The 25,941-nt window shown below is 41.0% G+C and overlaps 1 protein-coding gene and 1 long non-coding RNA gene across 5 annotated transcripts in view; both read left to right on the forward strand.

Annotated features, from left to right (window-relative positions):
- Nucleotides 1-25,941, forward strand: part of bahcc1b (BAH domain and coiled-coil containing 1b) — a 76,104-nt gene that overhangs the window by 14,230 nt on the left and 35,933 nt on the right. For all 4 annotated transcript variants that reach the window (XM_047376967.1, XM_047376966.1, XM_047376968.1 and 1 more), the window contains exon 3: nt 23,447-23,605. In XM_047376967.1, coding sequence (XP_047232923.1) covers nt 23,447-23,605 — 159 coding nt within the window. The remainder of the gene's footprint in view (nt 1-23,446; nt 23,606-25,941) is intronic.
- LOC124875115 lies at nt 12,596-14,440 on the forward strand. Its single transcript, XR_007039970.1, has 2 exons — nt 12,596-12,730; nt 12,933-14,440. It is a non-coding gene; the product is annotated as an uncharacterized LOC124875115 (long non-coding RNA).

Consider the following 25,941-nt stretch of genomic DNA (forward strand, 5'->3'; position numbering starts at 1 on the left):
TGGTCACATGCTGGTGTACCGGTCCCAAACGTGTGTTGTGGGTGTTGTAGTGGTTGGAAGTAAGGAGGTTGTGGGTAATACTAGAAAAGCCAGTTTCTATATTAAGCGGGGACGTGATGGGGTGCGAATGGGTTGACAGTGCATGCATTAGTTTTAACAAGTAGCTATGGTATCCTGCCTCAATAATGGAGTAGTGTGTGTCCGCGTGTTTGTGTGCGGAGGAAAAGAAAGGAAGAAAGAGTATTATCTGATAATTTTTGAAAATCTTTAATTGCATATTTGTAGGAACACGTTGGAGTGACTGGATTAGTGGGATCCTGTTTGAATAATAGGACAAGAATCCATGCATTGTTATTTTCAAGTGGATCTGGGTCTTTAAGAGACGCTGCTACTGTCTAGTGTATGGGCTCCACACAGACTGTCTTCACTTATTTTCATATTCTGTTGTCCTTCACAACAGCAGCACAGACCTCCAGCACTGATATGATCTAATTTAGAAGCATAATTTATACCTTGTCCTGCACAACGTGTTTTGGTTATGCCTGCAGCAAAAGGAAACGTCAGAGCAGAAGTTTATATATATATATATATATATATATATATATATATATATATATATATATATATATGCATTTCACTGTCACATCATCATATATCATTTTGTATTTGTGTAATGTACATAATTGACACACTATAAACACACTTGCTTCACACACACCTATATATATATATGCATTTCACTGTCACATCATCATATATCATTTTGTATTTGTGTAATGTACATAATTGACACACTATAAACACACTTGCTTCACACACCTAAAACAGTTTGTATTTATTTTAATGAAGGTGACTTAGCAGGACTCAGATCTCCTGCCAAGCAGCTTGTAGTAGCGCTATATAGCACTATAGATATTTCTTGTTGTCAGTCTGTGAAATGTGGAATACATGTAAAACATGGAGGTTTAGTAATCAAGGAAAAATACCTAGCTTGTCCAAGCATGCTTTCTGATTCAGATTGTCTGAATTATTCATTGTAAAAATATACATGATGAGATATTCTGTTGCCACTTTTTCTCAAATCTGACTAAAATTATTCAAGCAAAAGAAACACTTGATGTCATTCTTAGACCAATCATTAACACTCATTTATCTGGCAAAACAACTGAAATGCCAATTTGAGTGATATTGTTGCTCACTGGCATGGCATGCATTACAACCCATTTTGTAAATGATTCGATACTGTTAAAAGGTGGTGGTGGAGGGGTAAGCATTGTAATTTCGGGTGATAATGCTATTGTAATATATTCAAGAGGGCCTCTCAGTGCGTCTCAAGGTGCATGACACTGTATTGAGATTCCAGATATTCAGACTCTCCATGCATGTCCCTTATGGGGCTTTGACTGACATGATGGGCATGGAGGATTGTTGTTTAGGGGTGGGGGGTTGGGTGTGTGTGTTTGGTTTGAGGTTTGGATGGGAAGGGGCGGGGGTTACCTTTGTCCTTGCCCCCCTTAGAGATCGAGGGAGCTGTACGCCTGGCCCTAGGCCTCGTCACAGGGGGTATATATGATGTGGAGTTGGGCATAGAAGAGCAGGAGGGGGGTTTGTTTCAGATTTTTGTGAAGACACACACACATTCACGCATGTGCACACACGTTTTACAGCCACACCAGACTTGCTATATCACTTACAATAATTCAAGGAAGAAAAAAATAAAAAAGGACTCCCCCGTTCTGCTGTTTTTTCACATCCCAAAGAACCTGCAATCCATCAATTTGCTGAAGCCTCTCATTTAGATCAGCATGGTGTCTGCTTGAATATGGTTTCTCTTGACAAAGTAGTGGAATGACAGACGCATACCAGCGCCATAAGACTCAGCCCCTCTGTGATATTACACAGGCGTTCAGATTACTGATAGGAGCACTAGGAAAGCCTTTGTGTCTGTCCGTCCGTCTGTCTAGAACCCCTTTCCTACCATTTTGTCCGGATTGTTTTTTATTCACTTCTCCATTTTTCTTTTTCCTCCCTTTTTCTTCTGTGATGTTAGCCCCTTGAAGCAGTTGTCTTACTGTGTATGTGTGTTAATGTGTGTGTATAAGATTAGGGCTAGGTTTAGCCTGAAGTAGCGCAGGTGTGCAGTATTGTGGAGGGAGTGGCAGTGCTTGTCATTGAACAGGTGTGTTACTTCCCAGACAGCAGACGGTTTTTGTTTACATGGTTGTGTGTGTGTGTCAGGGAGGGAGTGCGCATTTGTGTGGCCCCGTATTAGAGTTTACATTAGTGTCATGCAGCACAAACACTCACAACTCTGAGGGGTCCATATTTTCAATTTCCCGTGTTTTGTTAGAGTAGATTATCTCCCAGTTGATTCTTCTGCTGCTCTGTTTCATTTCATGTTCAGTCTTGTTAACCAAACTCAAGTTCCTGCATCTAATATCTTCATACTTGCTTTAGGTGAACCCTGTCCGTTCATCATGATCATGCCTGGGAAAAATCTTGCAGGCTTGGAAGTTTCTCTGCTTTGATCGTAATGCCAGCCTCTGTGACACACCCCTTCACACCTCTCTTCCTGCTCATGGTTTCATCTGTGGAATTTGAGATATGAAGCCATGTGGTTAATGCAGACATGGCAACAGAGTCTGGGTGAGTGCATGTTGCCCTGTTAAGCCTGGTGAAGGTGGAAAAGTAAGGGGGGGGGGGGGGGGGGGGGGTTCGGGGTGCAAGTGGGTGGGATAGAGTAGATAGGCTAAATCTTTCCACCTGGTTGGTAATCCAGTCAGATTACCACTGCCTGACAGCACCCACTAGCCGTCTTTCCCAACTCCCCGGGCCAGCGTCTCCTCTGTCTCTTAAGAGTCTGAGTGGGTAAAAGCAAGAGAGAGAGTGGGTGTGTGTGTGTTTCTGTGTGTTTGAAACACAGAGAGCTGAGTCAGTAGTGGATGACTGCCCCCTCCAACCCCCATCCTGCCCTGGGTATAAGGGGGCACATCTCGGGTGCAGCATGCCAGGCGAACCCCCCCAGTTGGAGGAGACAGCTGGTGAGGGCTGCGGCCAGCTGAGCCGAGGCTGGAGGAAAAACAATGTAAACTGTCAATTCAGTTTAATTCCAAAAGGGGAAAAAAAATTGGTCCTTACCCAAATTTAATCAATACTGTACCATGTTACACTGGGATGAGCCACAAGTGGGAAATTAATGAAGACAATGCTGTAAAAAATTATTAATTATGCATAAAATTATATATATATCTATATATACAGTACAGACCAAAAGTTTGGACACACCTTCTCATTCAAAGAGTTTTCTTTATTTTCATGACTATGAATATTGTAGCTTCACACTGAAGGCATCAAAACTATGAATTAACATGTGGAATTATATACTGAACAAAAAAGTGTGAAACAGCTGAAAATATGTCTTATATTCTAGGTTCTTTAAAGTAGCCACCTTTTACTTTGATTACTGCTCCGCACACTCTTGGCATTCTGTTGATGAGCTTCAAGAGGTAGTCACCTGAAATGGTTTTCCAACAGTCTTGAAGGAGTTCCCAGAGATGCTTAGCACTTGTTGTGCCTTTTACCTTCACTCTGCAGTCCAGCTCACCCCAAACCATCTCGATTTGGTTCAGGTCCGGTGACTGTGGAGGCCAGGTCATCTGGCGCAGCACCCCATCACTCTCCTTCTTGGTCAAATAGCCCTTACACAGCCTGGAGGTGTGTTTGGGGTCATTGTCCTGTTGAAAAGTAAATGATGGTCCAACTAAACGCAAACCGGATGGAATAGCATGCCGCTGCAAGATGCTGTGGTAGCCATGCTGGTTCAGTATGCCTTCAATTTTGAATAAATCCCCAACAGTGTCACCAGCAAAGCACCCCCACACCATCACACCTCCTCCTCCATGCTTCACGGTTTGAACCAGACATGTAGAGTCCATCCGTTCACCTCTTCTTTGCCGCACAAAGACACGGTGGTAGGAACCAAAGATCTCAAACTTGGACTCATCAGACCAAAGCACAGATTTCCACTGTTCTAATGTCCATTCCTTGTGTTCTTTAGCCCAAACAAGTCTCTTCTGCTTGTTGCCTGTCCTCAGCAGTGGTTTCCTAGCAGCTATTTTACCATGAAGGCCTGATTCACACAGTCTCCTCTTAACAGTTGTTCTAGAGATGTGTCTGCTGCTAGAACTCTGTGTGGCATTGACCTGTTCTCTAATCTGAGCTGCTGTTAACCTGTGATTTCTGAGGCTGGTGACTCAGATTAACTTATTGTCCGCAGCAGAGGTGACTCTTGGTCTTCCTTTCTGGGGGCGGTCCTCATGTGACCCAGTTTTTTTGTAGCGCTTGAAGGTTTTTGCGACTGCACTTGGGGACACTTTCAAAGTTTTCCCAATTGTTTGGACTGACTGACCTTCATTTATTAAAGTAATGATAGCCACTCGTTTTTCTTTACGTAGCTGCTTCTTTCTTGCCATAATACAAATTCTAACAGTCTGTTCAGTAGCTGTGTACTGTATCCACCTCCTGCACAACACAACTGATGGTCCCAACCCCATTTATAAGGCTTGAAATCCCACTTATCAAACCTGACAGGGCACACCTGTGAAGTGAAAACCATTTCAGGAGACTACCTCTTGAAGCTCATCAACAGAATGCCAAGAGTGTGCGGAGCAGTAATCAAAGCAAAAGGTGGCAAAAGAGAAAACTCTTTGAATGAGAAGGTGTGCAAACTTTTGGTCTGTACTGTATATATATATATATATACAGGGGTTGGACAATGAAACTGAAACACCTGTCATTTTAGTGTGGGAGGTTTCATGGCTAAATTAGACCAGCCTGGTAGCCAGTCTTCATTGATTGCACATTGCACCAGTAAGAGCAGAGTGTGAAGGTTCAATTAGCAGGGTAAGAGCACAGTTTTGCTCAAAATATTAAAATGCACACAACATTATGGGTGACATACCAGAGTTCAAAAGAGGGCAAATTGTTGGTGCACGTCTTGCTGGCGCATCTGTGACCAAGACAGCAAGTCTTTGTGATGTATCAAGAGCCACGATATCCAGGGTAATGTCAACATACCACCAAGAAGGACGAACCACATCCAACAGGATTAACTGTGGACGCAAGAGGAAGCTGTCTGAAAGGGATGTTCGGGTGCTAACCTGGATTGTATCCAAAAAACACAAAACCACGGCTGCCCAAATCACGGCAGAATTAAATGTGCACCTCAACTCTCCTGTTTCAACCAGAACTGTCCGTCGGGAGCTCCACAGGGTCAATATACACGGCCGGGCTGCTATAGCCAAACCTTTGGTTACTCATGCCAATGCCAAACGTCGGTTTCAATGGTGCAAGGAGCGCAAATCTTGGGCTGTGGACAATGTGAAACATGTATTGTTCTCTGATGAGTCCACCTTTACTGTTTTCCCCACATCCGAGAGAGTTACGGTGTGGAGAAGCCCCAAAGAAGCGTACCACCCAGACTGTTGCATGCCCAGAGTGAAGCATGGGGGTGGATCAGTGATGGTTTGGGCTGCCATATCATGGCATTCCCTTGGCCAAATACTTGTACTAGATGGGCACATCACTGCCAAGGACTACCGAACCATTTTTGAGGACCATGTTCAACCAATGGTTCAAACATTGTATCCTGAAGACGGTGCCGTGTATCAGGATGACAATGCACCAATACACACAGCAAGACTGGTGAAAGATTGGTTTAATGAACATGAAAGTGAAGTTGAACATCTCCCATGGCCTGCACAGTCACCAGATCTAATATTATTGAGCCACTTTGGGGTGTTTTGGAGGAGCGAGTCAGGAAACGTTTTCCTCCACCAGTATCATGTAGTGACCTGGCCACTATCCTGCAAGAAGAATGGCTTAAAATCCCTCTGACCACTGAGCAGGACTTGTATATGTCATTCCCAAGACGAATTGATGCTGGATTGGCCGCAAAAGGAGGCCCTACACCATACTAATAAATTATTGTGGTCTAAAACCAGGTGTTTCACTTTCATTGTCAACCCCTGTATATATATATATATATATATATATATATATATATATATATATATATATATATATATATATATATATATATATATATACACACACATAGTGACCGAAATGCTTTAGGACACTGAGTGTTGTGGGGACACCATGATGGTGCAAAATAAAAAGAAGCTGGAGGAAATGCAGGTTAATCAACACTGATGTGCCAATATTTAAAAAATACAGCATTTGTGTGTTTTCTCACTAAGGTGCAGCCCGAGTTTCTACAGTTCCTGCAGTTTAAAGTCCCTTTAATGACATACCAGAGAAAAGTGCTGGGGTTATTGGTGTTTTCTTTGGCAGTCTCCCCCACCTGCTGCTGCGCACTGCCAGCATTCAGCATCTGCTAAATTCGGCTGCTTATAATTTTTTCTAGTCTTAAAAGACAAAGTAAAAAGCAACATGTTTCAGGTGTTTGTTCTTTCAGAGCAAACACAGACTGAAATTTACTGACCATTTAAAAGCATTAAGTTAGTAAATAATGTAAGTGAAGCTAAAAAAGGCATTTCCATTTGAAATTACACTATGTTAATATTTCAAGAAACAGTGAAGCGTCATTTAAAAGCATTGTTTCACTGCAACTAAACGACTTGACCTCAGAGTGGGGGACACGGACGAGACTGGAGCTGCCTGAGAGCTTGTATCAGCGCAGAGATAAAAAACATGTGAGACGGAGAGGTTTGGGCTGAGCCTTCCGTTTGCTCCGAAGCGCATGTGCCTCTGTGACAGGAAGACTTTTGTTTCGTCTCCAGCTCTCATCCAAGTTGAGAACAGCTGCTTATTGTTGGTAGCAGTGATTTAAAGGGAGTGGGGCACATTTGGTTGCGACATCTCTGGGGTGTGAACACACACCGCCATCTGATGACTTGGCATGTAAGTGAAAAGTGCCAGACTTCCTGTGTCCATGTGGTTGCTTCTCTCCCTCTCGCTCTTCTTCTTTCTCTTCTCCTCCCTGTTCTCCGTTCCCTTTCTGGCCAGACTTTCTCCCTTACTCCTCCCCCTCCTCCCCTTCTGCTTTCCTCTTTCACTTCCCCTTCACTAGGGCATTCGCTCCTCTCAGCTCTTCAAGTGGTGCTCCAGCCCTCCTCCTCCTCCTCCTCCTCCTTGTACTCCTCCTCCTCCTTGTACTCCTTCTCCTCAGAACCATGTTCCTCCCTGCTTGCCTCTGCTCTCTTCTCAATTTTCAATCGATCCCCACACCTCTTATATCCATCTTGCGTCTCCGTCTGCCTCCCTGTGCAAGCCTTCTCCTTCCTTGTGTTGTTAGCAGGCCTGCATCTCTCAGCACTTCTCTAGTTTCTGTCTCAGTTTCGGGCTGCTTTCTCCCACTCTTACACACTGCCTTGTTTGTTTCTCCCTTCTTCCTTTCTCTCCTCACTACACGGCCGGTTGTTGACGGGCCCGTCCCGGTGTAGCTCGGCCTGCGGCCAATTCACTAAATCAGAAACGTTTGGAGGATTTGGCAACAGGGAGTGAGAGCTCAGCAAGGCGCCTTTGAAGTTAGCGCAATGAGAGGAAAATCACGTTTTAAACACAAGGCTAAAACAGCTTCGTGTTGGAAGAGGAGCAAAATACTTTGCAAGCCATTTAAGGTATTCATACCTAACCAAACTAGACCATATTTTATTAGGATTTTATGTGACAGACCAACTCAAATCAATAAATGATCGTGAAATGGAAGGAAAATTTCTACATGGGTGTAAATACTTTTTACGAATACAAATTTGAATTACAAGCTGCACTTTATGTAAATACTAAATACTACACATTCCATATACATATATTCTTTTTTTCTATAAGTGTTTTTAAATTTTGTAAGTGTCTATAACCTAGATGTGTATCTTTTTAGCCGGGTCTCAGCTAAATTTCATTATGGTGACATAATGACAATAAAGAATATTGAATCTTGAAAAGTGTGGCATACATTTGTGGTCTAGTTGCCTTAAGAAGTTACCTAATTAGAAGAGTCTATCTGTATATAAATTAATCACGGGATAAATACAGCTGAAGTGTGAAGACTTCAGAGGTTCCTTGGTCTCCAGCATTGAGAAGACCAAGGAACACAGGTGACAGGCCAGGGAGAAATGTCGAAGAGGTGCATGATAACTTTGGAAGAGCTGAAGAGATCCTTGGTTCAATTGGAAGAATATGTTGACAGGAAAGTTTATAGAAGAAAGAAAGAAGAGGTCCCATTTAAAGTTTGCCACAAATAGGGAACATAGCAAACATGATTGAAGAAGGTACCCTGGTCAGATGATTACTACACTAAATCTTTTGGCCATTATGCAAAATGCATTGTAGGGAGGAACACTAGCACTTCACATCACCCTGAGCACACCATATCCACAATGAAACATGGTGGTGGCAGCATCATGCTTTGGAGATTTCAGCAGGTGTAAGCAAGCTGATCAGAGTTAATTGGAATATGGATGGAGCTACATACAGGACAATCCTGCTGTAAACCAGTTCAGGAAACTTGAGACTGGGATGGAAGTTCACTTTCCAGCAAGACTTCATTTACAGCTAAACAGCTACACAAGCTAATTAATAAAGAATGGGCAAAAACATTACTCTCTAAATGTGTAAAACCAGTAGAGACAGATTGCAAAAGACCTGCAGCAGTGAAAGGTAGTACTATAAAGTCTGGACTCAGAGGGGCTGACTACAAATACACTACTTTGTACTGATTGGTCACATCCACATAAAATACATTGAGGTTTCTGGTTCTAAGGTCACAAAAACTTCAAGTGTGTGAATACTTTCGCGAGGCACTGTACATTGTTTTCAACCGCAGATGTTGTATGAAGAGAACCTTGCATGATGCCTGAAACTGAACTTCTCCACATGCTTTAATTGTCTGCATTTTATGCCTTTCCTCCTGTTCAGATTCTAATCCATGTTTACGCAGAGTCACATAGCACAGTCCGGGCAGATTTACAGGTCACCATCGAGCAAGATGGCTGCAATCACTACAATCCCTTACCACAACCAGCCCCTGAGCTAGACTGGACCTTTTTTAAATCCACCTCTGGGTCACATTTACGCCTGGCTCATCCCAACTTGAGCTGCCCTGCTTGACTCAGTCAAGGCCTTCGCTCTCAGCTGGCGTGTTTTATTTTTTTGCTTCTCCATTCCATTCATTTCAGCCCCGTTTACCTCATTCACATTGTAATGGGCTCCATTCAGGCCAGTCTATGTCCAGTTTGTTTTGCTGTCAGGCGTTTAGATGGATGGATGGAGGTGTGGGGGCTGCAGGTTCATCTGGAGGTGAGGTTAAAGGATGAAGAGTTGTCGAACGCCCTTTGCTTTTCATGAGCCACACTGCTGCTGTGGAGCCTCGGATTGAACAGACTTAGCATTTGGTGTGAAAGACAGCTAATGTGCTCTAAATGGGAAATAGGTACATATCGGTGTGTGTTTCTGCATGTGCGGGTGTAAGGGAGTAAAGAAAAAGAGAGATGCAGCTGTGTGGAACAGCATGGATCATTACACAGCGACTCACATGAAAGCATTAAGTATATTCAGAAACCTTTGTTGAATATACATGGAGTTGTGTGCAGCTGTGTGTGTGTGTGTGTGTGTGTGTGTGTGTGTATGAAATAGCAAACGCTTTCCGAGCTCTTTCCCGAGCTGAGGGTTGTGAGAAGAGAAACGAGAGAGCAAGAGAGAGTCGAAAAAAAAAGATCCGTCATCAGTCATTCATGGCTAATCAGTCTCATGGGAAACACATACACACACACACACACACACACACACACACACACACACACACACACACACACACAGAGAACCAAGGTTCTAATCCTACTGGGACTACTCATGCCTCAATGTGTGCCTGTCTAAATCTTGGATTCAGGCTGATTAGAAGCTGACTCTCTCTCTCTCTACCTCCACCTCCTCCCTCTGTGGCTTCTTACTCTGCATCTTTGATTGCTGGTAAAGTGTCTCGTCGTCTCCTCTCTGTTTTTCTGTCGTGTCTTTTTAATAACCACCTACTGTCTGTTCTGCCCGTTTTTGATGTGTGTTTTGGTGAGATTTGGAATGCATGTGTGTGTGCATAATACAAGCACCTTGTTTGTGTGTGAGCGCGTACTTATTTTTTAGTACACGTTCCTGTCTGTGTGCAACATGTCCCTGCTTCATCATTAGAGTTGTCTGCGTTTTTATTTCCACCCTTATGTCAACTCTGTCATTTTTCAAGTCAAATAAGGAACACTGGAAAAATGGTAGAATTAAATCAATAAAGTTGGTGTTAAAGTTTGCATAAATTTTACTTTGGTGGATTTTAATAGTATAGACTGAATAGAAATTATGTGAGTCAAACAGCTAAAGAAAGTTAAAGAAATTCTAACTATTTATCTGTTTCTTCTCCTTTATTCAAAAGGAAAAAATAAGAACTGGTTAGTCATAAAGGCCAAAAACTTTACTAAATTAGAAATAACTTATTTTTGAATGTATTTAAACCTTTTCCCTGACAACCAGTATCTGCCTTCCGTTGGCTTAACCAACAGGTAGGACAAAATAGTTACTGTTGTTAGAATTTAACTATTAGAAATGATTAATTTTACAAAAAATATACTTGATTAAAATTAAATCAGTTTTAATGACAGACACCCCCCAGACCAGGGGTTCCCAAAGTGGGGGTCAGGCCCGGTAATTGTGGTGTGAAACCTAAAGCGTGAAGAGGGCCAAAAAGGACAAAATCAAATAAATAAATATATATTATGAAATAAAAAAATGTACTATTAAATAATTTTATTGTATTTATTCAATACATTATTAAATAATAAAATATACCTTTAGATTATGAAATTTTATATTTATTTATTTAATAAATAAATATAAAATGAAATAATTATATGTAATTTTAGGGGGTTGCCACGTCGCCAATAGGGGGTCGCCAGTCTCTGATACTATTATTTTAGGGGTCACAGGCTGAAATGTTTGGGAACCCTGCCCTAGATGTCCTTCTCTATAACGTAGCAGGTTTGACATTAGCATTAGCGCTCTCGCTAAACTAGTTAAAGTCAGACACAAAGCTACATTATTGTTGCAGCACAAAAACCTTTTCAACCACAAAACGTTATTAACTTTTTTAGAGTTGATGAATTAATTCATAATACAACTCATAAAAGTATCAACCTCACTGTTCTCTGCTAGATTCTGTACAAGACGTGTGAGAACAACAGTGAACTGAATCCACGTCTCGTAATTATGCTGCAAGAACAGATGTCTTAAACAGCATAATAATCTAGCAAACATAAAACAAAGATATGATTTGTTTTCTTTACTTATGTAATAACATTTTGCAGTTACATATAAAACAATGTGAAGGAGCTGATGTTTGTGTTCAGTTTCACTGGTTTGAACAGATTCCCAATGCATGCTATAATGTGCTATAATTTTTTATATTCTTAAAATCTTAACTGTAATTTTCCTTCTTGATATAAACAAATAAACAAATGATATGACCCACGAGTTACCTATGATTATTAAAGTTCTTGAGTTCAGCTTTGTGGAAAAATGTATTCCATCATTGATTTAAGGATAAAAAGGGTGACTCAAAGTCAAGCGGACATCTTTAATTTGCTTAAATACAGCACAACGTACGGTTGTTTGCTTTCTTTTTATTTGGTATTAAGTGGAACATAATTCACAGAAACTAATAACTGAAAACATGTTTGTTCTTGCCTCTAAACGTCTTTATAAAAACTAACTAGTAGGGAGAAAAGGGACTGTGGAAGGCTTTCTTGTAGCACTTTCACATTATGGAGAATCTTTGCATCTTTCTTGACAGACTGCTCACTAAAACACCCAGTCCTGTTTTAAAAATGCACTGCTGAAGCCACATTTACACAATTAACAATTTGTATTCATCAATCAGCAGCTTTAGTTTGTCAACAACTGTTAATGACTGTTAATTTTTCAAACTCTTTCTCTTGTTTGTTGAAGGCAAAGCGGAAGTAATTTTATTGACTTTAAGAACAATCTATATGCCAGTCATTTTAAAGCAACACCATAAACATAGACGTGCTCCAGGGTTTTCTATTTTTAAAAGCAGAACATTTTTAGGGTTTAACACTTAAAATTTATGCTTTTTCTGCTATTTTCTACTCGCATGCTATAAATGAAAAATAATAAACTGGCAAACTAAATCGAGGATGAAAATAATCATTAGTCACAACTCTAACATGACATTCATGCCTCTCCTGCACTCCCACACTATGTCTTAACCCCACAAGTTTCCATTTTTCCATGGTTTCCTTTTGTTTATCTCTCCCTGTCTTTTTTCATTTCTTCTCTGCTGATCTCTCAAATAAACTTTTATTCCTGTGTAAATATTACAATAATGAGGGAAAAGCAAGCTGAAATAAGGTCAGACTGTCTTTTTCTCACCTGTTTTCTCTCGTTCTCCACCCCCCCACCACCCTTGCTGCCTCTCTCGTGTTTCCTGTCTGCTGATTTGGTTCTTCAGTCTCCTCTCCTTCTCACACACATGCGCACACCCATTTTCTGGCGCCCACACAGTCAGTTTACTTGCAGACACGGGCATACACACACAGCGCAGGCGGCAGAAACACATTGACACCTGCACGTCGAGTTGTTGAGGGTCTAATTTAAGTAAAGTGCTTCTCTAGGAACCACAGCCCCTCGACTCACGATGATGGAGGGTGATACGGTACGATGACGGGGTTGAACACACATAGACACACATCTGCAGGGTTATACATATTTGCTTGCACACACACACACACACACACACACACACGTCTTCCAGTGATGATGAGCTATAACTACGTGTGGTGTGAGGCTGAGGAGGGCTCTGTAGATGGCTTGCAAGTAGCATGTTGCAATAATAATGTGATATTTGATCCCTGCAGGGAAATTCATGGTCTCTGGGCTGCTGGCAGACCCAACTGTATGGCCAGTTCACGCATCGGCAGGGAGGATTGAGTGTTTGCAACAGGATCCCTCAGTGGGATGGATGCTTGGTAACTTGGATGTGGTTAAATCTGGGACTGCTGGTTAAAGGATGTTGTCTCCTCTGCTGCAGCCGCCCTCTTCCTTCGCTTCTGCTGTGTAGGTGTGTTTCTTTCCGCTGGAGTTCAAGCCGTTTTAAGCCAGGTTTGTGCTGCATCGCTGCTGCAAATCTTGGGCTGCAACAACAAAAATAGCTTCAAACGTTTGGTTTTCTTCAGCTTTAGTCTAACAACTGTAATGACTCTATGTCTGAAATTGCTTTCTGGTAATTATTGGATAAAAAGGTACAAACTATGACAAATTTGAACTGAAATTCAAATTTGTATCTCTGTAATTTCTGTTTATTGAAATTTGTTTTGTAGAAAATATTTTCTGTATTTTGACAGTCCCATTGTGCTTTTAATTGCAAAATTTAAATTCTTTGTGCTTTTCTTTTTTTTTTCAAATAAAAATTAGAATTATAATGAAAGTATTCATTTAAGTTTAAGCTCAATAAAGCTGAAATCATATCATGTTTTACTGCTGCTGTACATTTTGAGCTGCAATAACAAAAATAACCTGAAACGGGTTTGGATTTCAGTAACTAATAGTTGTAGAAGTAGGACACCAACCGACTCTAAATCTGATATCCTGAAAATTGTTACATGGAAAAAGAACAATAATTTTTTTTTCAAATGTGTTTGTAATATAATTCATGCAACAGCCTTATCTAAGCTGTAGTTAAGTTTTGTTGCACTTTCAATGAAATTGCTTGTGTAAACAAAAATAGTTAAAGTAGCTTTTGTCTAACATCTGTAGACTAAGGACAACAGCTGGATATGAATCTGAGATACTAGTAAAAAGGCACAAAAATTAGTAAAACACATTAGTTTTTATATGAACCCAGATTTGAATGTTGGTAAATTTTCCATGTGTGAAATTGCAGAGACATTTAGAGTCTGAGCTAAGAGGAAGTTGGGCTGTTGTAACAAAAGTTCCCCTTAAAAGGTTTTGTTTTTAAATGTTTTGGTCTACCTACTTCAGACTGAAGACACCTGGATCTAAATCTAAAATATCTGAAAAATACTTAACCAAAAGTGAGGAAAATCATATGTAGCTTTTGCCTGATTCAGATTTTAAAACTGCAATTTTGTTTAGCTAGACTAATATATGAAATGTGTTGACTGCCCTTGATTGTTAGCTAGCTATTTTTGTTTTGTTAGCTAATATCTAAATTGTACAGGACTTTAAATGTGTATTTTGATAGAAGTCACCCATGCAGCCTGAGGTAAGCTGTTGTTAAAATGGCGGGGTTTCATTAAGCTTTAAAATGGTTTTTCTGTAGTTTTCTCCTTATAAATGTAGACTGAGTTATCAAAATACATCTTAATCTGAGGAATTTGAAATAAAACAAGAAACACAAACAAAACAGATCTACGTTTTACATTAATTCAGATTCGGATTGTAAACTTTCTAGGTTTGAACTTTGTTGAAGTCATTGATTGTTAACTAGCTTCATTCTTGTGTTAGCCGATATCTCAATTTTTCTTGTCTTTAAATGTTTATTTTTCCAATAGAAGAAGGTTTTGAGGTACGGTATATATTTTAACTGGACTAGGCTGAGTTCTGCTGACCTCTTTCAGGGTCTTTTGGGTTACAATAACAAAAAAGTGGTTTTGTTCCCCTGAAGACAGCAGCCGAATGAAAATGTGAGGGACCACATGAACACCACATAAAACAATTTAAATATTAATCTCTGTTGAACTTCTATGCATTGATTTTGTTGACTGCCCTTGATAAATATCTAGCCGCTAGCTTGTCGTAGCTGATTTTTCGTGTCTCTCCGTGTTTTTTCATAATAGTTTGTAGTCCTGAAGGACCTCTTAATTTATTAAATCCATTTCTTAATGTTGTTTTAGTACTGCCGTCACCTTAACCTTTTGGAAAATAATGAGATTTAAATATTTCTCTGCCAAATATCTGCAAACTTTTTGGTCCCAAGCAGTTTCCTCGACTTCTGCTTTCAGAGCCTTTGAGTAGAAAAGCTGCTTCGATAACAGTAATTGAATTGCTGAATGATCCTGAAATGTTTTTAACCGTATAGTGAACTTAATTTGCTACAGGTTTACTGGGACAATCTTTAACATTTAGGCTTTGAGTACCTGAATGTGTCTGTTTTTTGTCTGTTTTAACCTTCTTCGTAACTCAGGACCAACCGATGCATCATCAGAATCAAATCAATAAGGGGCAAGAAACTAAATCTCTCCCACTTCATCAAACAATTCGTTTTTTAACCCATCCAGGTAAAGAAAGCTCATCTCTCTACTGTAACATTAGTAATCTGGTCCCCTCTGCAGGCCTCCACCTTCCGAGTCTTGAGTTGTGTTATAAAGTAATAATATTGTACAAATTGCAATTTGAAATACTATCTAAAGAGATATTGAACATCACACTTCTTCCTTATAGTCAGTGTGTGTGTGTGTGTTTGCGGACTGAATGGACCACAGAGGCGTGGCATGGGCATGTTGGACTGAATGATGACCATGACAAGCTTCCTCACTCAAACACACACGCACACACACACACATCCGTGTTTTACTATCTTTATGAGGACTTTTCGGTTACTTCCATTGAGTTCCATTCATTTCCCTTGATTTTTAGTGCCTAACCCTAACCCTAACACTAACTCAATTCATACCCTAGTCCTAAACCTAACCCCTGTCCCAAGAACGGAATTTGAAAAAGTGAGGACCAGGAAAATTTCCTCACTTTGTCAAAATGTCCTCACTTTGCGATAAAAATACGTAAAATGGTTCTCACTCAGCAACAAGTACAAGAACACACACACACACACAACTTAGAGGGAACTGCGTTATCGACCCTCACCCCAGGCTTTCCTTAACATCAGCAGCCTTATGCTCTTCATTAGCGTCTCCATTTGTATGTATTTGTGTGTTGTTCTGGCCATAGCAGGAGGGGCACCCCCTCTTTTTCCCCAAATTCCCTTGTTTTTTGCTAAAACATGGAAAAACTTAATTTGACAACCCGGCTCTCTCCAACCTTCCTGCTTTCTTAAAATCTCTCCTGTTGTTAGTTCCTGCTCTCCTTGACCATACATGGTCCTTTCTGATGTTGTAGGTGGGTGGGTGTGTAGTGTCCATGTAGTCTATGGTCAAAAATATTCTTCTCACTTGCAGTTAGCAGACCTCCGAGAGGTGGACTGGAAACTCTTCCAGCAGTTGGACACTTGCAACATTGCATGTTTTCTTTTGTTAGATTTCTCCTGTGAATTATTGCCTTTAATTCTCATAAAGTGGGTACCATCAGATGTTTCTTTTGAGTGTCCTTACTGTGTCTAACTACAGTAGCCTCATGAAGGCACAGAACTTGAAAAAAAATTAGAGAGAAACGTGTGTGTATATGTGTGTAGGGGGTGTGTGTGTGGTGGATGCTCTGGTCTGCAGCCTGGGAGTCAGGCTTTGCTGTTCATAGTCTGCTGATTTATGCGCCTCACAGGGAAATCTCTCATTTGTAGCTCTTTTATCTTATTTTTCTCCCCCTTCACTCCTTTTCTCCCATCCTCTCTCTCTCTGTCCTCACTCTTCTTCCTGCCGTAATGTGATTCAGCATGGCTGCTTGTCTCAGGCGATATGCCATGCTTTACTTGTGCACCATTCTCTCTCTCTGGAACATGAATGAGTCAAGAGGAATCGCTGATGAATAACGAGATAGAGCAGGAGGAAAATGCTATCTGGATCAAGTCGAGCAAAAGAACCACTCTTCTGCCTTGAACGCGTTCTTTGTAAAGCACTGCTCTGCCGTTTACTCACACATTGAATGTGTTGATGTCCCCAGTGTCACAATGCTTTTATGGACCTGTGGGTGTGTGCATCAGTGTGTGTGTGTGTATGTGAGGGGGGTTTCTAAGCGCCTTCTGCAACCGACTTGTTTGAATAGCCCTGTCACTTGTGCACACACACCCACACGCACACACACTCACACAAAAATGTGTGCACACACAGAGCCGGAGGCTCGGTGCCAGGGCCCTTGGTGGTTGGAGGCTCATGAAAGGGCCAGACTGGCGAGAGGTTGCCAAGTGTTCGCCAATAAGCGTAACAGCCAAGCTAACGACAATAAAAAACCTCTGACACACACGCACACTCGGAGGCTGCACATCCACACTCTTGAGGTGTCTCAACTAGTCCAAGAGTGTATGAGTGTGTCGGAAAGAGAGTTCAGTATATCAGTGTGAGGCTTTTGTTAATTGGAAAATGTGACAATACGACACAAGAGGATATTGATCCTCAATTGGATGGAGATTGATTTAACTCATCATCCTTCCAGGAATGTGTGTATAGATGGCTCTCTCTGTGTGTGTGTGTGTGTGTGTGTGTGTGTGTTTGTGTGTCCATTGATCAGCAGCAGTCCATTCAGTGAGATGCAACAAAGGAAATCACTCCTCTGCTTCATCCTTGTTTGCTTGTTTCACTGTGTGACATTGGTTTATCACCATTAACACCCCTCCCTTTGGAGCCTTCCTTTTCTACTCTCCCTCTTCCTCCTTTGTCATCATCTTCCTTCTTTCTTTTCCTCTTTAGAACTATGAGAAACCTTGGGACAGTCTGGGCTGTTTTCAATAGTTGCTCTGTTTTCTTTCACTGTTGATTCATCAAGTGCTCTTCAGCAACTGCTGAAACACCCCAGAAGAAGATGCAGGTTTATGTATTTATTTTAACTTTGTGTTGTACCTCATTCACATGCAACACACCGTGTCTATGAACTGCATTCAGAAATCCAAGAACATAGCTTTCTGGAAATAATAAATGGGAAAATATTCTTGTTCTGTTTTGAGGGTTTTGACTAGTTTTTTCAGAATTTCAGTGTTGGAGCACAACCACATAGGGGTTTTAAGAGAGCTGAGCTGCTATTATAAATAGTTTCAACTTGCAATTTTATCCTTTCTGCCATAATATTCTAAGTCAACTCCATTCAGTTGATTTTCATTTTATATTTATCAGCAATTCACAACAAATGTCATGTCCAGGCAGTGTACAAGACAAAAGGTACAGTTCATATCTTATTATATAGAATCAAATTCTGTCCAAATTTATTTTAAATCAATCCAGTTATGGAGTCAGATTCAGATCCCATTCCATGCAGTCCATTTCAGTAAAAATCTATATAAGATGCAGTTAAAATTATTTGACCAAATAATACCAACTGGTTAAAAGCTAGATCTCTAAGGAAGCATTGAATCATTGACTTTGCAGCAATCCCGCAACCTGACAAACATGTGGTGACAGTGGAGCACAATAACTTCCTTTTTAACAGGACAAATGATCATCTGGTGTGAGGGGTTGAGAAGACTCCTCACACCAGATGATCTTGGCCAGGTCTGTCTTACAAAAGAGATCTTATGATTTTAATGGGACAAACCTTGCTAAATAAAGGTTATAATTATTATTATTATTATTATTAATTATTATTATTATTATTGTTATAAGACAATAAAGAGACAAGAAAAAAACTGGAAGGAGTGAACTAGGAGTAAATTTTATCGGACAGATAAACATGGAGTTCATAAATGGCAAAAATGTTTCCATCAATGTCAATAAAGGAGACACAGGCACTGAAAAAAGAATACTTTCTCACTTGCTCTTTACCAGCAATAGCCCCTTAAATTACTCTGTCCAGGAATGGAACATAGCTTTACAGAAAAGCACTGATCAAATAAAACATACACAGTTAATGGCAGCAAAAGCTCTGTCAGTGGCTCCCCCAAGGAAAGAGAAGCAGCTAAACAAGAAAGAGGCACAGTTAAACACATAAGCACTGAGCCAGTAGTACTTTCTATGGACATAAGAAGAAAGACACATTCCATACAATTTCATTCTTGTTTTTTAGGGTAGTTATTTTATCTGCATTTATTTATTAGGGCTATTTTAAGAGAATATTGCAGTTCTGATTCTAGGCTAGTAAAGTCCAGGGCGATTGTACCAAATGCTGCTACTTGTTTAATAAAATTTATCTGCTGCCGCCAAAGTCTAAAGATCTACACATGAGTTTTGGTGAGTTCCTACATTAATAAGTATAAAAACAAGCAAACCGCCAAGCAACAGAACCCAGAAAGGCAAGGCATCGGTCCTGATTGGGTTTTTAAACGATTCTTTTCCTTAACCAATCACAGCTATTTATAAATAAACTGAAGCAGATTCTGCTTGAGTGTAAATAAAAAGTCTTAATTCTGACTTTTATTACCTCAGATTGTCAACACTGGAGTATTCACTGCTTTTGTGTTGACACAATGTTCCAAGTTATCATGCCAGCTGGGAAAACTGGAAGCATGCAAACACATTTTCTTTTTTAATTACCACTGCGGAGACTGAATGGAGCTGCATCCTCAGTCAGCAGCTTGTATTTATAATAAATAACATATGCACAAAGAGAAATATGAAATATGATGTGTGTTTTTATGTATGATTTTTTTAAACTGATCACAAAATGAAAACCAGTCGTAGTGTGTTTTTACATCAGCTGTTGCTAATTTATTCTAGCAGTTTTGTGTTTCTGCATGGAGGAACATGAAACTAAAGAAGGAAGCAGTGGCGACAGATGGAAAGGAAGTGTGAGTGTATATGAATCGGGATAAAACAAAGGTGGAAACAGAGTCCAGGAAGAGACAAATGGGAGGGATGGGATGAAAGCAGGGAGTGAAATTAGGTTTACGTTAGTGGCTGGCCTCTGGTGTGATTTTCCATATCGGCAACCGAGAGGGAGTGGGCAAATACGATTTCCGGATCAACCCGCCAACAGAAAACAGACGGGGAGGGTATGGAGTCCGGTCACAGGAAAAAGAGGGAATGGAGAAAAGAGGAGAGGATGATGTAAATAAAATGGAAAACAGAAAATGTAGACATCAGGAGAGGCTGATGTCCAACACAAACTAGATGTTTTAAACCGTCTTCTGTTCACAGATTCAGTAAATGATGTACCATGCAGGGAGCGAGGATCCTTCTGCATTCAGTGTGTGTGTCTGTGCTGCCAGGGGGGCCTTGTTAAACCTGCTCTAAATGATCTGCATTTTATTATGACTGCCTACAAGTCTGTTGATGTACATTGGACAAGAAAAGATTCAGAGGGGGGAAAAACTAAACATATCCTGTCTGAGTAAGAGTGAGAACAACATAGCGAAAATAAATGTCTGGATGAATCTTTTTCGTTTCCTGTTCGATGACTACAGAGGGGAAATATCAACAGCGAGAAACAGAGGGGGGGTTGTACATTTAAAATGGTGGAGTGTGTGTCACTTGGTTTGTCTGCTAATACAACGCCGCTGCTTCATCCAGCTCTGATTAATTCAATGCTTTCTCACTTGTGTTTGTTGGAGAGAAAGACTGGCAGACAGCTGAAGGCACTTGTGGTTGTGGTTATCAGAGCGTCACGATGTAGCTGAGGTGAGGGTACTGTACACGCGTGTGTGAGTGACTCCACTATGGACTTTTGTGGTTGTGGTGATTGGCTCTGATGCGATGCAGCGTTTATGGGTAACGACCTAGCCACCCCGAGCCCCCCTGTCTCTCTCCATCCAGTCGCTAATTACCTGATCCCCTGTGGATTAGTTTCCTTCTTACCCTGGAACTGTTCAGATCTTTCCTCTAAATGAGAGTAAGCAGACGAGTGAAAAAAACACCCAAACAAACTCACCCATCAACTTAGTTTGCTAAGAGGGAACCTTTGCTTTGTTTCATGTAGAAGATCAAAATTTTGGTCATGTTTAAATTCGATTTTCTAAATAATGAAATCTTTCCACCATAGTTTAAACTAATTCAAGTCCAGTTTTCTTTTGTCATGGATTTCTGTTCTCTCTCTATTCAGCGTCTGCCTTGGTGTTAAATGTTGTATGGAGAAACAAGGCTTGAAGTTAATAAACACTTTCTACGTATCTGATACATCACATACTGTATGTAGGTCAGACATGAGCATTGCAACTTTCAAATGCATGCTTTACAGAGGCTCCACTGCTATAACATTTATGTCACTCAAATTACCTACAGTGTGCACAGGAGCAGTTCACAGCCAAGTGGAAAGCAACTAGGATCAGAGTCAGCTCCTCCAAGTCTGAGGACAAGGTTTTAAACCAGAAAAAGGGAGTTTGCTCTTTCCGGGTCAGGGGTTAGTGTCTGCCTCAGATGGAGGACTATGAGTGTCTCACAGAGATGATAGGAGGGAACAGGTAGAAGAATCGGCTCCTCATCCGCAGTAATGTGTGTGTTGCTTCTGTCTGTTGTGGTGAAGAAAGAGCTGAGCTCTTGTTTTACCAGTGAGACTGGCCATAGGGTTGCAAAACTGAAAAGTACAAAATGGTGAAACAACAACACAAGTTAATATTTCTCCTGACACAGATATTGAGATGTAAGTAACAGCATTATAAGTTCATCTAATATTATGAATAATATTTTAAAACTACGAACAATAGTTTAAAATAAGAAATGAGATATTGTTGATGATTGTAGTGGTGCATGCTCTCTCTGACTTTCATTTCAGACCCCTGACTTATCCTTGAAATAGTTAACTGTTCTTTCATTAATAACGTCCTCATTGAAGAGTGCGGAAGATATTACTGAGAGATCAGAATGACCTCTGATTTTTATTTTCCGACCAGCCAGTCACCATATTACGCAATAACACAATAGAATATCAAGGACTTTTTGTCACTCTGGTTAAGACCATTTTATTACTTTGTTGATGTTGTTAATCAGAATCAGGGGTTGAAACAATTTGTTGTTATGGCTCACAAAAATTTCATCTCAAGGAGGAACTTTCATCCGTGCTTTTCTGCACGTTAAAGCTGGAGTTGAAGGTTAATGTGCTCGAGGTTGGATACAAGTCAGCACGTATCTTCAGACAAATATTAGAACTACTTCAGAAGCTAAAGTAGGTGCTCAGTTTTAGAGAAGTTGTGTAAATGGTCATTCATTCATTCTTCTTCTATTTCCCTCTTATTCCATAGTGGGCCTCAGGGGAGCTGGTGTGTGTCTCCAGCAGTCTACGGGCGAGAGGCAGGGTACACCCTGGACAGGTTGCCGGTCCATCGCAGCGCAACACAGAGACATGCAGGACAAACAACCATGCAGACACCATTCACACCTAAGGGCAATTTATAGAAACCAATTAACCTTAATTCATTCATTTATTCATTCATTCATTAACACAGCTTTAGTGCTGTGATCCAGGATATGGAATCTGAACAGCAGATGCAGAGCTGTGAATGTTGAAACAATTAATTATATGACTGATCAGAAACAAGGCAAATAAATTTTAAAATAAATGTGTAGCTGCTTAAAGAAAATGAAGAGCTTTGCATTTTGCTAGAATGTCAGATTTCAGTCTGCAGCTAAGAATAACTTCGCTGGTTGGATCTCATAGGTCTAAAAATGTTCTAAAGGTAAAGGAAAGTTCCTTTCTACATTAGATGCGCATAAAGGTAAAGCCATGCTTCCAGGTTTTTAAGGTTTCATGTAATATTTCTTCTTTATCCATGACACGTTACACCCGCTTGAAAAATTATGGTTATAATCCCGTCAAAGTGGCCTTCCACATTCAGCTGTCATAGTTTGTCATTATGCTAAAAAGATCCATCACCAAAATAACGATGAACCTCTCAGGCGGAAACATGTCAACTGACTGTACAGCAGACAGACACCTCGGTTTCTACTGGTTTGGATCTGATCTGCAAAGAAACTGTGAGTCTGATGCTTTTTCAATCTAAAAGAGATAAAGATCTGAGTCAGACCAGCTGCAGGGCTGATATATTGCAGTTAGCTCACTTTTTTAAACCACTAATTGAGGTTAATATGTCTGCACCGAGTGTCACAGATATTGAGATGTGGGTGGATCAGCAGCATTATCAGTTCATCTAAACATTAAACATTATGGTTTCAGCTTTTAATTTCAGAAATAATTTGCAGAAATTTACTGTTTAAAGCAGAATAAATGCAGGGATGCCTTACAGATTATATTACAATATTTATGCTGACATTAAAAAGCACACAGGGGTAATACATTTAGTAATCAGGTGACTTCTGAATGTAGTTGGTTGCACTGGATTTTATTCAGGGGTATCAGAATAAAAGAGAACAGGAATGCACACCCCAGCTTTTTAATTGTTAATAATTTAGAAAAACATGCTTTTCCTTTCATATTGCAGTGATACACTGGGTGTTAATCTATCACTGTATGCCGTTTACACTTTGATCTTTCTAACCTCAGAATTTTCAGAGTGTGTTTTGACTTTGCTCAGTAGAAATATGTTGGAACTTCTCTTCCTCTTTATCTCAGTTCGATTGTTGTCACCTTATCAGACTTTTGTCTAAACTCAAAAAACTCTCTTTTAATCCATGCTGGGCTGTCTAACCCTCTTCTCTCTGTCACTCAGGTGCCCCCTTCATGGGCTCCTTTCTGGCCAGGAGTCTGGGGACACCACCTTCCCACCCACCTCACCCTTCTGGACCCGCTGCCTCCCCTTCCTCCCCTTCCTACAGGACTGGAACCCATTCAAGCACCTCCCCTATCTGGTTCCCACATTCACATGAAGGTAAGACACACATACAGTAGACACACAGGAAGTAGCCCGGTTCTCTGACTAATCCGAAGTCTTGGTTTGGGATTAGACCGAGATGTAGCCATTAAGTGGTTTTACCAACACGGATCTGAGGCCAAACATGTGCAACAGTGATGCCTCAGATGATGCTACTTATAGCAGCACACATGTACCACTGTTTGTGGTTTCGTATTTGTGGTTGTTTTCTAGTTCAGAGCTTAAGCACAACAAAGGCTCCCCTCGCTCACCTCTTCTTCCTTCTCCAGCTAAGAATAAGCACCCAAATCTCCTCACAAAAACATTGAACCTATTAATCAGCATTACTCCACTTCACCGCTACAATTTTACAGCCAACTTCATCAATAGCCACGACTTCCTCCCTTTACGCCCAGGTAGGCTTCAGAAATGTACCCCCATTTCCACCATGCCCTTTCTCTGCACCACCCCCACCACCACCACCTCTGACCGCAGCCCCACCCTCGGGGCCCCTTCTAGGCTAACCGACCTCCAACGGCCCCCTTCCTGATCTGACACACACATATGCACTGAAACAGCTTGCGGATCCTCATGCATCATGTCCTCTTTTGACTGTTAACCGTTTGTGGTGAAATTCTGAGTTATCTGTCCCTTTCAGGTATTTCTGTGCATATTTCTGTATGCTCAAGAGTATACATGAGCGTTGGGGGTTCAAGATGGGACCAAAAAGATAACACCTCAAAAAAACTTGAACAAAGTGACAGTTTACACCACGGACTGTGTTTCTCAACCAACAGAGAACTAATTCAGAATCTGAGTCTTTTTTAGCGTTTTGTGAATATATGGCTGCAGTTCTGAGTGATGTCGAGTCAAAAACATCTATGAGATTTCCAGCAGAATTAAACCACTGACTTTCTGCACAGAGACTACACTCTTTATACCAGTCGTCCTACCGATCCACAATTTTTCACTTCATGTCAGCAGCAGCGGTGCAATCAATAACAAAAATAATGAGTGCATTCCATCCAGGTGAATAAGTTTCAGCCTCCTGGTGCCATGCGGGCTGGGACGCTCCAATGAAACTGGTTGTGTGATAATGTTATTTATTACACCTGTGCTTTTCCTGCCAGACAAGTCAAAATGTGTCTTCTGCCTAGCCAGTGGTACCGTGAACACCACTTGTTGAGAAAATAGTTGGCACATTTGCTGTTTTAAGTGGCTGTAACCTAATTTGTGTTTGTGCTTAATCCAGGAGGGTACAAAAAAAAGCCTTAGCGGGCTGTGTAAAACTGCTGTTTACTTATACCTGTTATTGAAACACTTAGAAGCTCTCTCCTTATTTAAGCCTACAGAGTTTTGTCAAATTTTTTATGACTGAGCCATAAAACTGAGCACTAATGTAGCTCTGAGTGACCATCCTAACCTGAATTAATGGAAGAATTTGTATATAAGACTTCAGGCTAAAGGCTACAGGGACCAGCGGTGAACATAGAGCAGGAATGTGTGTGTGAGGAGGAAGAGTATGTGTGCCTATAAGACAGATTTTACATTTGTGTGGCTCAGCTTTGATGTTCAAACGCACACACGCTTTCATGCACTTGCATGCGCACACACTACAAATGATTGTTTTTAAGAATTCAAGCCAGGGAGCTCCAATAGGCAGCCTGCCAGCTGGCCATGGTCCAGGGAGCGGAGCACAGCCAGCACAGCCAGCAGAGAGGGAAGGAACCTACCTAACACACACACACACACGCACACACACACACGCACACACACACACACAGCCTTGCACACACACTTATAGCCACTTACTGGCTCTTCTACACTTGTCCTTGTTTTATGTCTCTGTACTCATGTGCTTTTCCTCATCTCTTTACCTCCCTTTCTCCCTTTCTCTCATCTCCACCATCTCAAAGGTTTTCATTTTCCTTTCACTTGTCCCTTCATCTTCAATTCTCCCCTACAAGCACACACACATCCCGCATCCCTGTTTCTCCGTAGGCTTTTCAGCAACATGACTTTTCATATTGACAGCCCTCCTCTACTCTAGTGTCTTTTCCCAACCACTGAACCTCTTCCTTTTTCCTTCCTTCTTTAGTTTATTTTCTCTCCACATTTCGGCCCCAGTGGCTCTCCATGCCCTCCCCGTTCCCTCTCACTCGGTCCCATCTTTCACTCTCCCCCGATTTTATCACTCATCATTACCCAGGGGATTGGCCCTAGATGGCAGATAGAGCCTTTTGGCTAATTGTCACCATTTAGATTCACTGGTTGCTAACCAGTCAGAGTAATCACACACGCACGCACGCACGCACACACACATACACACACACACACACACACACACACACCAC

Source organism: Girardinichthys multiradiatus, chromosome 10 (assembly GCF_021462225.1).
Source record: "Girardinichthys multiradiatus isolate DD_20200921_A chromosome 10, DD_fGirMul_XY1, whole genome shotgun sequence".
Classification (NCBI taxonomy): Eukaryota; Metazoa; Chordata; class Actinopteri; order Cyprinodontiformes; family Goodeidae; genus Girardinichthys; species Girardinichthys multiradiatus.